This window comes from Cucumis melo, chromosome 3 (assembly GCF_025177605.1).
Source record: "Cucumis melo cultivar AY chromosome 3, USDA_Cmelo_AY_1.0, whole genome shotgun sequence".
NCBI lineage: Eukaryota > Viridiplantae > Streptophyta > Magnoliopsida > Cucurbitales > Cucurbitaceae > Cucumis > Cucumis melo.
Genome location: NC_066859.1, coordinates 22,052,664 through 22,070,061, shown reverse-complemented (window position 1 = coordinate 22,070,061; position 17,398 = coordinate 22,052,664). Strand labels below are relative to the sequence as shown.

General features: G+C 28.2%; 1 protein-coding gene across 2 annotated transcripts; it reads right to left on the bottom strand.

The window, feature by feature from the left end:
• Nucleotides 1–10,989: 10,989 nt before the first annotated feature.
• On the bottom strand, nucleotides 10,990–16,588 carry LOC103496534 (uncharacterized). 2 transcript variants are annotated; one of them, XM_008458415.3, is made up of 8 exons: nucleotides 16,385–16,588; nucleotides 15,561–16,298; nucleotides 14,806–14,897; nucleotides 14,629–14,705; nucleotides 13,939–14,008; nucleotides 13,375–13,465; nucleotides 13,210–13,272; nucleotides 10,990–11,901 (listed from the first exon to the last, which is right to left on the bottom strand). In XM_008458415.3, the coding sequence occupies exons 1-8, from the start codon at nucleotides 16,415–16,417 to the stop codon at nucleotides 11,266–11,268; spliced, it is 1,800 nt and encodes a 599-aa protein (XP_008456637.2). In that variant the 5' UTR covers nucleotides 16,418–16,588; the 3' UTR covers nucleotides 10,990–11,265. The 2 variants fall into 2 exon arrangements, with proteins under 2 accessions (XP_008456637.2, XP_016902016.2); XM_017046527.2 differs by having other exon boundaries at nucleotides 13,210–13,287; nucleotides 16,385–16,577.
• Between the last annotated feature and the right edge of the window lie 810 nt (nucleotides 16,589–17,398).

Sequence of the window (17,398 nt, the reverse complement as noted above, 5' to 3'; positions counted from 1 at the left end):
TAACAATATAGCTCCAACTATTAAAATAAATTTATCAAAATTTAGTTCTAATTTTTATTATTTTATGACGTAGACTTTGTATGTTATAAAATCATTAAGTCTCTAATTGATTTGTGTGCAATAAGTCTCATTAGATTTTCGCACTAATTTATATAATAGAGACTAAATCATAAAAAAAGAACACTAGTTTATGGACTAAATTGTTATCGAAGAGTAAATAAAAATGATGGAGGGATTTTATGGGAGAGGAAGAAAGCTTGATAGGAAGGAGAGAGAGATTGGAGGAAGAAGTTTATGAAGGGATTTATAAAAAGACTTGTGGACAAAAATTGGGAATTACTTGTTTCTTAGTTCAACATCCTTCCAAAATGAGTATATAGTTGATATTTAATTTTAAATTTAATTTTAAATTTAATTCATACAATTCAAATATAAATTCATTTAAACAAATTAATTTCTCATTTTCTACATGCTCTTTAAAACTACTTTTTTTTTTTTAACTCAACTCTATACCATAATATTAATTCATGAAGACATGACATTACAAAAATTTAATTAAAAAATTTGTGTTATAATATTACGTTAAGTTACCAATAAAATCCATAGTTTTAAGTTGATTGGTTTGTCAAATAGTGTTGATCGCATCACTTGTTAATATAAATATTTTAAATCTATATAATAGATTAATCTAAAATCATTTATACCAAATTGTCAAGAATAAGTTACATACTAGATTCTCGTTGGCCAATCGATGGCTGTTATAAAATGGCTATTTGTCTTCCTCAACCAAAATTTGTGCAATTTTTCTCTTGATTGATATAAGAGAAACTAAGTTCATATTGTTTTGATATATTGGAAACCATAGTCCTAAATCTCTTTATATATAGATCAATTAGGATTTTCATTAAATCCTAATCGGTCTAGGTATAGGCTTCTATCGGTCATTTAGTCCATACTCGATTAGGAATCTTGAACCTTAATTAAGTGGATCACATAATAAACCTAATTTAATAAAATAATCCAATGCAATAAATTATTAATTCACATACATAGCACAAACTTTAATTATACGCATTATTTAAATACGTCTAACAACACTTACTCCTCTGAACTCGAACATTCAATCTTATATCCATATGTTGTCGTACGAAAAAAAAAGTTTATGAATCCTGATAAATTTAATTACTTCGATATTTCAACAAACAATTATGATAGTAATATAGATAGAAACCTAGTTTGATTATAATTAACCATTTTGTTTTTGAAAACTAAGTATGTATATATATGTATGTATGTATGTATGTAAATAGTATTTTCACATTCTAGGTAAATATTGAAAGAAAAAAGAAAAAAGAAAAAGTGAGTGTCAAATAATAAAATATTTTAATTTTAAGAATGCAAAACACTTGGAAAGGGGTATTGATATCAATTAATGTAATTAAGGGGGAGGGGTTGGGAGTCCAATCAATATAATGCACATCCCCTTCAAATACCTACAAATGCAACTGCTCCACTCTTTGTTTCTTCCTCATCGTTTTTTCCGCCCTTTGTCTTTCTCTTTTGTTTTTGTTTTTTGTTTTAATTACATCATTTCTATATTTTTAATTACAAACACCAAATCTATAACATCGATATCATTTTAAACCTTTCTTTTCATTCTTTTGTAGACGATACAACCAAATGGCATTATATATCATATCTCTTGTGCCAATCACATCGGTAGTGTAAACAATTCCATATTTTAGAGAGTATGAAGAATGGGAAGACTCTACATCCACCTCCCATCCAAAATCTCATGAACAAACAAACTGTGCTAACTGTATTTTGACTATAACCTCATTCCTTAGCCTTCTGTATCAATAATAAACCATAAAAAAAAAAAAAAAAAGTGTGACTTTAGAATCGTTAACAACAACATCATTCAACATATAAATAATCTCCAAATAATTTGATTAAGTTTAGAACATTGATTCATGGATCTTGATCTTTTTCATATCGAAGAATAAACTTCAAACCAACATGAGGTATACAATCTTAGATGGTTTCAAAGCACCATATCCAAATTACTATAAATTAGAGCATTTCAATTTTATTCTTTTTTGTTTTTATTTTAGTATAACAACTACACATCAATATATCAATATCTTAATGCTTGTATTTTTCCTTTTTGTCGTTTTAAAATTTTTGCCAAGAATTTAAGTGCGATGAATTTTCAAAAATTATTTGAGATCTTAGTTATATTTTGGTTTAAAAAAGTAATGGGATGTACTTTTCTTTTTAAGCGTAGAGTTAGGACATGTTTGGAATTAATACATTTTTAATTGTTTAATTAAAAAAATAAATCATTTTGAAAAAATTTAGAATGTTGGACAACCACCCAAAGTAATTCTAAAAGTGTATTTTAAACATTTTTTAATCAAAGGTGTTTAAAAATGAAGATGATTAAAAAAAAAAAAACATATTTTTTTTATTAAGTTAATTCAAACGAATCCTTAACGAATCAAGAGATAATCGTAAATATAGTAGATAGATTTAAAATATTAGCCTACATATAAATATTTTTTTAAAAATTATAAATATAACAAAATCTTTCGACGATTAACTTTTGTCTATGACTTATATCTCGTTTTGGTGATAAAATCATACAAATCTATTAACCATGGATGTTTATTACAAATTAATTTGTACTTAGGAATATTAATTTGATCATCATTATCTTCCTTCAAAGAAATATAAAGAAAAAAAAAATGAAATGAAAAGTTCCCAATTAATGCTAAAGTAAATAGGAGGTGAGTTAGCATGTATAGCAATTAATGCATACAATTTCTCTCATCCCAAAACCCTAGATTGCGTAGGGTTGTTTATAAATAATTCTTATATTCCATTATTCACATTAAATTAAAAATATTAAGTTCAACCTTCCATAGTAATGCTTATGTTTAATAGGCTAAATTACAAAAATACTCTTAATTCATTCAAATTTTACGTCAATTTTATTTCCAACCTGAAGATCAAAATTTTAAGTTAAAATCATAGTTTTCAATTTATTTGACTATTAAAATACATCACAAACATAATCAATTTCAATAGTTACTGTTATAACTAACATATAGTTAATTGTCCAACAAAAAAAAAAATGTATTTGACTACTAACACGCAGCGCAATTTGTGAGAGTTTTTTTTTTTTTTTTTTTGGATTGGTTATTGTTTTAGTATGTTTTAAGAAGATTTTTTTTTAATTTCGTGAGATTTTGTGGACTTTTATGTTTTAACCAAAGTTTAAAATATCGATGTTGATTGATATATTGAAGTCTTAATTTTACAGAAATTTGATTTGGATGGATATTTCTAAAAATTTATAAGAAAAACACATTTTATTATTTTTAAATAAGTAAGAATGTCCATTATTTATATTAATACAATTTTCATGTTTATTTTTTGTGATTTGTATATTTTTCTACGATGTAATGGAAATAACGATTCACCACTCCTATTGATATGGTACCCACGAAAATGTGAAAATATCAATAGAAATACCCACATATGGATGGAAAGTTAAAACTATATCTTTAACTCAAACCTTTGGTTTTTATTTTGAGGATTAAGAAATTTGGTGTAAAATTAATAATAATAATAATAATAATAATAATAATAATAATAATAATAATAATTTTATTATTATTACTATTAAAATTATTATTATTATTATTATTATTATTATTATTATTATTATTATGTTAATTGGGTTTACTTTCCTAAATATCATGTGTTATATGTTGCAGCCCTGTATTAATATATGTGTATATGTCAAAAGTTATGGTAAAAATTATGGGAAAATTGCCTAACCTGGTGGACCTCTAATTAAAGCTTGAAAAGTTGGAGAAGTTGTTAAAAAAGAAGTGAAATTTTCAAAAATAAATGGTTAGCTTTGAATTGGAAAAACCTTTTCCTAAAGTAAAAAATGACAATGATCCAAAATTATGTATCTTCATAGTAAATTTGGAACTTAACGTTTTTAACAAAGAAAGAAAAAGAGATTAAAATTAAACTCAGGAACATTATTGTAGATTTTCTTTTAAAATAACATTACTAAGATGAAGTCAAATGTGTTTTCCCTTCATCCAAATTTTCAATCTAACTTTGACATAAATATTAAAGATTGAAACATATACCTAAAATAAATACACGCATTTAATGCGAAGTAATTAAGATATATATATATATGTGTGTGTGCGTGATGGGTTAAACTATAATCTAATATTTTGACTTTATTGCATGTGACATTTTCACTTATTTTTTGATTAAAAAGAAAAAAAGAAGAGTTTTCTTCTAGTAGTAAAATATTTTTTTCCTTTCTTTGTAAAATAAAAAATTAATTTTATTTAACAAAATCTAAGATAAATGTATGTTTAAATTACATTTTTGGTTTATATAAATTGGACTATGTTTAAATTTTGGTTGCTTTTGAACTTTAAAGGCTCTAATGTAATCTACATAACCGATTTTCATTCCCAAAAAAAAAAATCTACTTTTGTTTTTTTTTTTTTTTTTTTTTTTTTTTTTACTTATATAGAAAGTCATTCATTTTCATCTATTTATTGGTCAACATCTATTAAATTGGTCAAATTAAAAAGTTAGATTCCAAATTGAGTGAACTATAATTATATTTAAGAACTTGGTTTATTACTTTATTTTAGATTACCTATCTTTAAATTTAATCTCTCACTTCCAATAAAATCTTAGAAAATCATTCTATTTAACTTTTAAATATGACATCTACATTCTTATTCTTTTAAAGTTAGCCATCATGCTAATTTTAAGATTTATTAGTGACCTAAATTTTAATATTTGAGAATTTAAAATTTTAAAATAGTATATAAGTTTTAACCGGAAAGTGATAATGAGATTATTGATTTTTTTTTTTTTTTTTAAAAATATTTATGTAGAATTAATTTTGTAAAATTGATTTTTAAAAATAGTATTAAACTCTTAAAAATGATTTATATATATATATATATATATAGTTGAATGTTTGTTGTTTATTTTGATGGGAAGGCAACTTCTGATGTGTGAGCGTTGGGAAGAAGGTGCGTGGAATGAAACTGGACGTAGCACTCTTTAGAACCTCCAGTCAGAAACTCCACGTGGCAGCATCCCATTTGTTAATAAAATAGAGAGAAAAGAAGCATATTTTAAAACTTCATTTGGTATTCAACAAGGGAAGTGTGCACATAAATTAGGAGCTTTTTGTTTACACCCATTCATTCCCAACAACACCTCCATCCATAACAATTTTGTGCAACCAATTCTCTCTTCCAACTCTTTCCAATGCCTATGGAACATTTAACATGGAGGAAAATCATTTTATACATGCACAAACACACATTCTTTTAGCTTCTCCCTCCTCACCTTTGGATAAGAAAAAATAAATAACAAATAAGAGAAACGGTGTTGTCCAAACTCAAGAGAAATGTGGGAAAATAGGAGAAGTTAAAGAAATATACACAATATGTCATGTCAATTTTCCGTTAAAATAGATGGAGAGATCATTTAGAAATATTCTATAAACTTGAGGGACTAAAGTGTTCATTTTGAAACTTATGAGACCAAATAGACACTAACTCTAAACTTCATGGACCAAAAGTATATTTTGTGTAACTATCTATTTATATATGCTCTTAACTAGAACAATTTGGACTCGAGATATGCCAAACAAGAAGCACAATCTCTGCCAATGTCGAGATTGATCCTACCCAACATATAATTAAAATCGAGTGTGTCTCTTTGCTTGGAAGGTCATTTAATTATCCTAAGTCGATTTTGAAACTCTAGGTAGCAACCTATGTAAATTAAACTTTCTATACAAATACATCAAATGTCTTCAATATGAGATTACATTCTTTCACAACTCTTTAACTTTTTTTCTTCTTCAGGCCATATTCAATATGAGTCCTACCTTCAAACTCTTTAACTTTCACATTCTTTCACAACTTAATCATCAAATGTGTGGACACGTTTTTTTCTTCTTCAGGCCATATTCATCACCTCTTCAAACAAATTCACTACTAATTTCAGGGGAAGGTTAAATCAAGTATACTTTTTGCATTAACAAAATTTATATATATATATAACTAATAACGTAGTTTTAAATCAATAAATAAATATTTTGAAGACCATTTCAAAAGTTATATTATATGGTTGTATTGGTGGAAAAAGAAATAAATAAAATAAGACCACATTTAGCTTTTAAATCATAAAATAATGGAACAAAATGACTTGATATATTCAAATATTAATCGATTTAAATATAAAATAAGGATATATTTTTTAGATTTGATCAAAAATAGAAAAAATTAATAAACTATTGACACACCATAAAATAAAACTATTAAAAAGACAAAATTTATTATACTTAATTTTTCTATAATAGGTAAATATAACCAAACTACTAAAAAAATTTTTATTATATTTGATTTTTCTATGAAAGATAAATATTTTACGAATATTCCATTTTCTTTTATAAATATTTCAGATTTTTCTTAAATTTTATTAATTATTTTTTTTCTCTACAAGGTCTCTCTGTTTGAATTGATTGCAAATATTTATGAAAAATATTGTTTATATTTAGGTTCTCTAATGAACACTCTCATTGTTTAATTAATTAAAAAAAAAAACCTTTTTAAAAAATTGTGGTGCAGTCAAAATTGGAAGATTCTACAACTTTTTTTTTTTCTCCTTTGACATAATTTAAATTTACTTATTTATGAAAATAAGACCATTATTTTAGGTAGGGAGTTGACTTTGACTTTATGGAGCCCTTCTGCTTTTAGATCTCTACCTTTTTTAATAATTGAAATTTAAATATGTAATTTGTTTTTGTTTTTTTTTTTCTAATATATTACTACATGTACTTTGATGCCACATTTTTAATTTGTTTTAAATTAAAATACATATAAGAACTCTAATATAATAGTTGCTTTAAAATAGGTATTTTAAAACTTTTGAGGATCAACGTACACAAAGGTAAAAAATTTTAGGAATTGGAATAAGAATTTTGGAAGCTTAGGAAACCAAAATAAAATATATCCTATTTTGATCTTGGGTTTGGGCATCTAAAGTATTTTTTTGTTTTGTTCGATCGATTTATGTATCATTCATTTAACTAATGAGTATTTGAGTATATGTGCTAATCATTTTTATACAAGTATGATTTTTAGTTAAATAGATAAAAGTAAACTTCGAATAAAATTAATTTTAAGTAGCTAGAATAGTAATACGACAATTGACAATGAGAGGGAGCAAACTAAAAATAATATCTCATAGTTTTATCAAAATTTATTTCTTTTATATTTCCAAGAGTTCGAGAGGTCAAAGTCATCAATAGAGTAAACAATACTTTTTTTAATTGATATTATTATTAATTTAATGATTTGCAAAAAAAAAAAAAAAGTCATGAATGTTTACGAATATATATTCATAGAATTAAGATCGTGATATTTTACGTTTTAATTATTGAAGTGACATAAGATATAAAAATGATTAAACTTTGTAATTATATAACCAAACTTATTTTACAAAGATAAGTTTGTATAGAAAAGACTTCATGGGTCAACAATAATATTTTATTTTTCAACCTTAATCCATTTTCATGGCTGCTAATCCAAGCTCTTCCAAGTGGTTTAATTTCCACCCAAATTTTAAATTGGTTTTGGATCATGAAACATGTGTTTCAAAAGTGTTTTTTCTTTTAAACAACACAATAGTGTTTAATATACCTAATTCTCATATATATAGACTTGTTTAAATATTGAATTAAACAAATGAGCGACTGAAGTTGATATATTCAAATGAATGTATAACGTAGACTCAAATGACGTATTCATGAGAACTTTGAGGTTTGACCGATAAAATAGCAAGAAGTGATTTATATCCAAATGGAACATAACAAAGATGTATGAATTTGTTATACACCTAAGAAGTACTTTTGAACTTATACCCATAGAATTAGTAGTTCATCGTTATATTTGATATAATTTTAAAGTTTAAATATACAATATGATATTTTGTAGGAAAAAATATTAATTTATATGTATAAACTTTGAGATTGAATCAACTAAAATCTTGAATATACATTTAATTAGAAACTTTTTTTTTTTAAAAAAAAGTATACATACATTTAAAACGCAATTAAAATTTTGGTTTCAAAAACTAATTTTGAAATTGGTAATTTAGAAAACACAAATTGGTTTTGACGTGTGTATTGGAAATTAAGATTATTTGTGGATCCATTCTAATAATTAATTTGGTAAAGTCAAGCTTTGAAGAAATCCAAAAAAAGAAAAAAAAATGATGGCAGGAAGTATTCAGCAGCCACGGAATTCGAAAGTTTCTATTTGAAATTTTGTTGGTAAACCAAAGATAACATTTTCATTATTATTATTATTATGAGAACTGATCAACAAGGACAAGTAGATAACATAAATTAAAAAACTAATTATGTACATCACAAAAGGTAAAAATTCAGGTTAATTAATGATTATTATAGAAACCTCCATAAAAACAAAAAGAAAAAAAAAAAAAACATCAAATTGATTACTATTGGCATGCTTATAATAAATTGAAATTGATTACAATGATGAGTAGAATAATCTTTACCATTTCTAATCTTCTCTATTCCAAACGATTCAGGTTAAAATCGTCTCATGAAATTTTTTTAAATGGTATATTCTTTTGTATATGAGTGTGATATATATCCTGTATACATGCTCATTTAGTTGAAAGGATATATCTTCTCATATACGAGGATAATGCAAATTATCGATGTGAAAATCATGATTTAACTAGAAATATATTTAAATAAACAATCACAACTTTTTATCTTTAAAATTTTTTGAGTTTCTATCTTGTCATTTTCTTCGAATATTACAACTATTCGAATTGATAGATAGATTAGGGAATCTTTTTTAGAATAATGTATTTTTTAAAAGATAGTAAAAAATAGGGTAGGAAGAAAAATATTAACAAAAATAGGGTAGTTTGGACAAAGTCATGTACGTCAATGAGCTAGTACGTGGACCCTACATATTTTTCTTTTATTATATATATATATATATATATAAAGGAAAAGTTTCGTAAATGTAACAAAACACCACCCATGAAATTAGTTATTTTTTAAATATTACAGGTTTGTTCTTTCGCCTTTCTTCTTTTCCTTGCTGCAATTCTTTTATCATCTTTCTCCTCGTTGCGATTCATCGTTTTTCTTCTTTTCCTCTTTTTTTTTGTTGCGATCTGTTTCCATCGTCTTTCTTCTTTTCTGATTCTTTTTTTACGTCGTTCAATCTTTCCATCATCTTTCTTCTTTTTCTCTTCTTTTGTTTTCCGCTGCGATTTGTTTCCATCGTCTTTCTTCTTTTTTTATTCTTTTTTTGCGTCATTTAAATTTGGGTAATCAAATCTAAACGACCGTGTACAAAAATAGCAAAATTTAAAAGATGGTGTATAAAGAATTTTGAAAAAAAATCATTTAGATTGGAGTAGCAAAATGTAAACGATCGTGTAAAAAAGATAAATCATCTGCCAGACAAATTTAAACGTTCGTATAACAAAAGAATTAAAAAAACAGTTTAGCCAAAATTAAACAAATAAATAAATTTAAATGATCGTGTAGCAAAAGAATTAAAAAAACCCGTTTAGCCAAACCTAAACGATGTAACCAAATTTAGAAAAAAAATCGTTTACATTTGGACCCAAATTTAAACGATGATGTAACTAAATTTAAACGTAATCAAATTAAACGATTCTATAATAAAATTAAACAATAGAATTGAAGAAATTAAATTGTATCTAAACGATCGTATACCAAACAATAGCCAAATCTAAACGATCGTGTAGAAAATATATTACGTGCGCGGTTGACGGGGCATCTTTGGTATTTTACACGGTGGGTCTGTGGGATTTTTCCGTTTTCGAAATTGTTTTATACAGTACTTTGTTATATTTTTGAAAAGACCCTTATATTTAATTTAATATTCAAATTTTCAAAAATATCTTTTCTTATTAAATATCTTTCCAAATTCCAAATTTCAAAAATATATTTCTTTATTAAATATCTTTCCAAATTTCAAATTTTAGTCTCCAATTTTTTTAAAAATATATATATTAACAAAATATGTTATTAAAAAATATATTAAACAAACATTTGCAATTCATTGATATTAACAAAATGATTTGTTATCGTAACTCTTCATTTTGATTCTAAAACAAAATTAGATAGTGTAAAATAGAATATATTTTGATTCTAAAAAAAATTAGATATTACAATTTCCATACAATAGAATTATTCTTGTCATAACTTTTTTTATTTTGATTCTAAAAAAAATAGATATTATGTTAATATCGGTGGATTACAAATATTTGTTTAATATATTTTCTAATAACATATTTTATTAATATATATCTTTTAAAAAAGAATTGGAGATTAGAATTTGGAATTTGGAAAATATTTTTTGAGATTGTAATTTGAAAAAGTATTTAATAAGAAAAAAATATTTTTGAAAATTAGAATTAAATTTTGAAAAAAATATTTAATAAGGAAAAACATTTTTTGAAATTGGAATTCGAAGATTTTAATATTTAATATATATATTAAATAATATAAAAAAATAAAAAAGATATGGAATCCACATGCAATCTGATTGCAGTCATGTACTACAAGATTTCACTCGTTACCCTATTTTTGTCAATATTTTTCTTCTTATCCTATTTTTGACATATCTTTTAAAAAACACATTATTTTTTTTAAAAAAATTCTAGATTAGAAGCTTTTAGAACTTCTTTTTAATTACTAAAATAAAAGTAGAACAGAACTAGTATTAAGGATAAATTGGTGAAAAAGTTGATAGAAATAAGGTATGAAAAGAAAATCCAAAGGCCAAAAAAGGAGAGCTACTAGATTCAACTATCCAGAAGAGAAAGAGGGAAAAAGAATGATAATAACGAGTTTGGATATATCTTTTTTTTACACTTATGAGATACTTCTTTCTATTAAGAATCCTCAAGAAAAGATAGATGAAAGTCATTCCTTACAAATTTTACCTCACAATAACAAAACTAAACACCTTTAAACTTGTACATAAAAGTTGTTTTCCATCTTCTTTCGAAATGTTCCTCAGCATTTATCTATCTTGAGAACCTCCACCTACAAAAACAACCACTTACTTTCCATCCAGATGAAACCGGAGGTCGCAATAGAGAGGCTCGACTTTAGTCAATAATTTCTCCTTCCTCTTCAAGTACCTGTGTTCCATCTCCTTTGAGCTTCTCGTCGTTGTCGCTGTCTTCAATGTCATTTTCGTTATCACTGTTGATGTCATGAGTACCATTGTTTTCAACCAATGAATTGTTGTTGGTCTCTTGGAGATTGAAATTCCCAGTAGACAGAGGGGTCTCGTCAACCACATTGGTCTCACCTTCATTTTCTTTGACCGTCACTGAAGGAAACTTCAAGGGTTTATTGGGCCATTCTTTGAAGAAAGAATTCATCACCATGAATCTCAAAGCTTGTAACAACTGGCTTTTGTCTTTCCTCACATCTGCTTTCAAGAGCTTCTGCAATAATGTTGGTTCTCTTTTCTTTAATGGTGGCTTGTTTGACAAATGCTTCTCAAATTTTCCCTTCTTTCTCGGGCGATTCTTTTTCTTCAATCTTCCCCTCTTGTTTAACCTGTTTTGAGATTTTTCTTTCTCTATTGAGGCCCCATCGGCTTCCTCTCCTAATGTCGATGGACCTCCACGTTGTTTTCGATTGTCATGTTTCTCTGAGTAGGAGAGATACTCTGGTGGTATTTCGGCAACTTCCACTCCTAATTCAGCCTGCTTCGCTAAAATCTCTTTCAGTTCCTGCAAAAAAACAATTATGATCTTACTTAGCAGTTAATATTCTCACATCGGCTGCCTTGCCAAACCTTCCATACAAGAAAGGTTCTCGTATCTGCTTCTCTACTTGTGTTGTTTACATACAATTCGTATTTCAGAAGAGAGTTTGAACTAATTCTTATTCAGGATGATGTAAAGGCTCTCTTCAGAGAGTTTGGTTCTTTACTAGATAATCAACAAAATACAATCCGCCTCCTTTCGAGAGGGAGGGACTCTCTACAAACAGAACAACTAACATCCAAAAACATAAGTCCCAAAAGCATTACAAAAGTACATATATTAACCACCTCACCCAATCAATACATAACCCTGGTTAGGTGAATTACTCAGAACTGTCTATCCTAATGTCCAACAGATACCAAAACTAACATTTCCCTACTTGGTACAACTTTAAGCAAAACCTTTATAACTTAAATCTCGTTTAGGAACCATTTGATTTTTATTTTTAGCTTCTGAAAATGAAGTCTATAATTATTAATTTCACCCATAAAAATTTCTTGTTTTGTATCTAATTATTACCGATGTTTTAAAATGTCAAACCAAAATTTGAAGGAGAAAAAATATTTTTTAAAAACTTTCTTTTTCTTTCGTTTTTTAAATTTTGTTAAGAATTCAACTCACAACCTTAACATGACGCAAATTATTGTAAAAAACTGAGAGAACCTAGACTTTAGTTTTCTAAAAAGAAAAAAACGAAATGATTACGAAACACGATCTTAATAATTGATAATGATTTTGTCCTTCCTTTTCCACCCTACTTTCTTGTTAACATTGAATAGACACAATAAGGCACCTACTATTTTACATAATGTCTCATATGGCTGAATGTCATGTCAGACTACACGAGTATATATAGCCACTGTGTGAATCATGTTTACATTTTATGATGGTGGCGATGCCCCACATGGACGTTGTCTGCAACCATCTCTTTCTGAAATTAGAAAACCTTTCTACAATTCTATTTCCTTTTTTCCTTTCTTCTTTTTTGCAGGAAACTGTGTTTTTTCTTAGAGAAGGATGAAAGAACGCAAGTGAATACAAGAAACAAGCTCCAACATAAAATAAGCTGATCCTAACAACCAAAAATTGACTTCAATCCAAGAAACCAAAATCAAAATTATAATTACTCAACGGTCTTAGACCAACGCCCACAATGAAATTTAATGGATATTTGTACCTTTGAGGAAAGATTGTGACATCTCTGTGGGCTTTAGAAGAGGAAACAAAAGAAGAGAAAAGGAAGAAAGGGAAAGGGAAATATGAGATACGTACTTGTCGCAAAAGCTGAGCCTCCTGATTGACCAATGTGCAGTTGGTTTGCTTTTCAGTGAGTTTCTGGAGGATAGAAAACTATCAGCAAATTGGTGACTTGATTAAACATAAAGTTGAATTCACACTTAGCCATAAATTGCACTGGGATAGGGAAGTACGTCAAACCTTCTGTATGTTGGTTGATGATGGGTAATTCTTCCGGCGTGCCTCGCGCCATTGCCGAATTTCTTGATCCGTGTAGACCAAAGAGAGAGATCTAGAGAAAATATAAACAAAATATGAGATGAGAAGCTATAACATATCAGTTTAACTTAGCAAGAATCCAATGCAAAGTATGCAATATTCAAATTTGAACACAATTCAATAATCTCATCAGTTTTGAGATTCCCCACAATCCACTAAAAACCATCACGGAAGAAAGAACATAAGCTAATCAAATACAGGACAATACCTTCTTATATTAAGAGCTACACAAAATGGTTAAACATTTTTTTTTATTTATAAATAGCCTAATTTTCATTGGAAATAAAAGGAAAGAACACAATATCATACAAAATAAATAATAATAATAAAGGCTACCTAAATATATTAACTGTTACATAAATGATCAACATAAGATTAAATATCCTAAGATAACATGAAACTCGTTTCATCGAGTATAATATGCCTCAAGAACAATTACAAGTCAGAACACAACGTTTTATTTATGGAAGAACAAGAAAGTATCACCTCTTCTGTTCTTTCACTTGATCTGTGGAGTTGGTGCCACAAAATTTGTTCCTCCTCTCGTTGTGAAAACCTGTTTACAGTCTCTATTAATCATGCTTCATAAGTGACAAGAAACAAAGCATAGCAAATTACAAGAAAGAAATACAAACTGCACCATAATCGTCAATTCTCTGCCTAAAGTAGAACTTAAAAGTGAAGCTAATGCCATATTTGAGGGAAAAATTAAACATAAAAAGAAGGCGAGGCACCAGATTTAGGATAAATTACGAACCTATAATTGATCCCAAGTACAGTTCCAAATCAAACTACAATTTTGAGCAGCCTGACTTAGAATACAGACTCAATAATTTCAACTTTTTATGAACAATCTTCTATTATATTCTCTTGTTAAAGTGCAGTGAATAGTTATAAATCAAACTCAATATATCAGAGAATTTCAAAGACCAATTGAGCACAAAGATTCTACATACATGGGATAAAGCCACTGCTTTTCTAGCTAAATATGCAGACCTCATCAGATTTGATATTTGAAATGAAGCCATGAACGCTGAAGGTAAATAGACTAAAATAACAAGTAATCCAACAGTGATTTGAAATTATATAAAGCTGATCCTAAAGTGATTATCTCCATCCATGAGAGAGGGTATAGAATTAAAACTTGCAACAATCTGCATGTATGAAACGACAAACCTTTCTCTTTCTGTCCGCCAGGAAACCCAAACCTTTTCTTCTCATTTTTCATATGATGAGTTTGATTCTTCTGAAATCTACATTGTATGAGTTGGTTGAGAAACAGGCCCTCAATTTAAATTTTTTTGTTGCTAAAGTACAAGAGGAGGGCAAAAGGGAACAATTGGCATAGCATACCCTTTTTTTGAGTTCCTCATGAAATTCCTGTGAGCTGAATTATTCGAAATTGAATTCAATCCATTTCCTCCATCACTTATTGAAGAATTACCCTGTAATAATTAATAATGATCAGTCAATTGATCTCAGAATGTTGTTTGGACCTTGGAACTAGTGTTTTGACAAATGAACTATTTCTAGAACACTGATTATTTCTTTCAAGAAACCTTTCTAGAACATTGATCATATAGTAAAGGAAAACCAAATACAAAAGTATAAGCGGATACACTTATAAACTAAATAGTACTTTTCAAGAGAGTGAAAGTTTACAAAGAAACTAAACACACACGGAGAGTAAACAGACAAACGATCTTTATTCGAGTTTACTACAGTGGAAGTGAAGTTACAGAAACAGTTTAATTTAAAGTGAAAAACAAAAATAGCATAAAACATGGCAACATCTCATCCAAACTCCTTCGCAAATCATTCAACACTATTCCAACTATTCTTGCTACACACAAATATCTCTGTCTCGCTTTCCCAAAAGGAAAAGACGTGGACATTTCCAAGTCATGTGAATCGATAGATTCTCAGGAATTCATACAAATATTAAGACTAAACTGTCTATTACACTTCATATTATCATTCACATTCCCTTTGGCTGAGACAATTTCCATATTCAATCAAATGCTTAACAATCCAAGTATGGCACAATTGACTAAGATAATGAGCTAAATTTTTTTTATCAAATGTACAATTTGAAATGTAACAAGAACCTGTGTCCCAGCGAAAGCAGGTGACTGCAGGTTCCTAGCTTGTTGTGGTTGAGTGGAAGAGTTAATCGGCATGGTCGAATTCCCTTGTAGCGGTTGAACCGAAGCCGGAAATTGATTTGATCCAGCACCGCCCATTGCTTGTGGAATGAAGTTCTGGGGATTCTGGTTAACAGGGTGCATTCCCTGATTGACACCGAAAGGCTGGGCCGTAGAGAACCCAGGATTCTGGAAAGGCATTGGAACAGCTTGTTGATTTGGACCACCATATGAAGTATGAGAAGGAACTTGAGACATATTCATCATCTGTCCAGGAATTACATGTTGATTCATATTCTGAAACGGCAAACAAAACTGCCCATTATTTAAACCCATATTCTGACCCAATTGCTGAACCAAATTCGGCATGTTCTGCCCAAAAAACTGCGCTAGAGGCAAACAAGAGTTCATATTCATCTGATTCACATTCGGCATCAAATTGAACTGCCCCTGAGCTGGAAAATTAGAAGCAGAATTTGCAAAACCCATATGGCCAGGAGCAAAAGGGGAAGCACCAAGAGGATTATTAGGCAACCCCATGAGAGGGTTTTGCAAATTCATCATTAATCCCGGCTGAAACATGGGAGGTGGCATGGTGGGAACAGGGTTTCCAGGGAGATTGTTAAAATGGGGGTTTGGATTGCAGAAGGGGGCCTGATTTTGAAACCCATTGCCGGAATTCGCGAGAGATGAATTGGGTACCTGTGGATTTGAAAAGATAAAGAGATTAAAGCGAGTAGAGAAGAGAAAGTGAGTAAAAAAAAAGCATCGAATTCATAGGAAATTACCTGTTGTGAAGAAGGGACAGGAGGACGAATCATGTTCACAGCATGGAAATTTGAAAGGGGTTTTCAAGTATCTCTGGCGTGGAAGAAATTTGGTTTAGGGAAGAAGAGAGTGTGTTCATGCTAGGGAGGGAAAAGGTTTATAGGGTTTAAGACCAGTCGCAAATCGCAAATTGCGATTCACCTTGGTCAACCATCGCTGAAGATGGTCAACATTTCGATATGTTATTATTTGAAAAAACCCAATTTTTTTAGGAAAATTAGTGTGAAAAACCTGTATTTCATGAAAATTACTTACACCATATTTTATTATATATTTATTTTATAAATATTTTGATTTATTTTGCTATATTTAAAAATATTTCATATTTTTTATTTTTCATTTTGTTTCGTTGAATTTTGGATTTGGTTTCTGTTTAAGTGTAAATAGTAAATTTGAAAACATAAAATTAAAATAAATGATTAAAAAATTGAAGTTTCATATATCATTTATGTGTTTGATAACATATTTAAAAATAAGATTCGATAATTCCACGTTCAATTTGGAGGAATTGTCAAAAATGATAAAATAGAAAACTATTTACACTCTATGGCAAAAGAAGTGTAATGAATTTTTGTCCTTTAATAGTTTTTTGTCGTGTAAATAGTTTGTATCATTTTATTATTCTTGAAAAAACCCTCCAAATTTCCAATTTCATGCATACAAAAAATATTCAACATGCTTGTGACAAATAAGTCTATAAGGATGATCTGACTATTCTTAGACAACTTTTCAATATTAAACTCCTCTAATAGACGACCATTAAGCATCATAAACTAAAATATGATTTCAATTTTGTATATAAAAGCACTTTATGAGTCGAGTTCTTTTTTCCTTTTTATAGTATATTATTGGTCAAGTTAGTCATTGTAAATGAAGAACAAAGTTGGTGGTTGGAGTTAGTTGCTCAAGATGATCGTCAAAGTTGGCTGCTAGATTTATTGTTGTTGATCGTTAGAGGTAGTCATAGTAGGGTT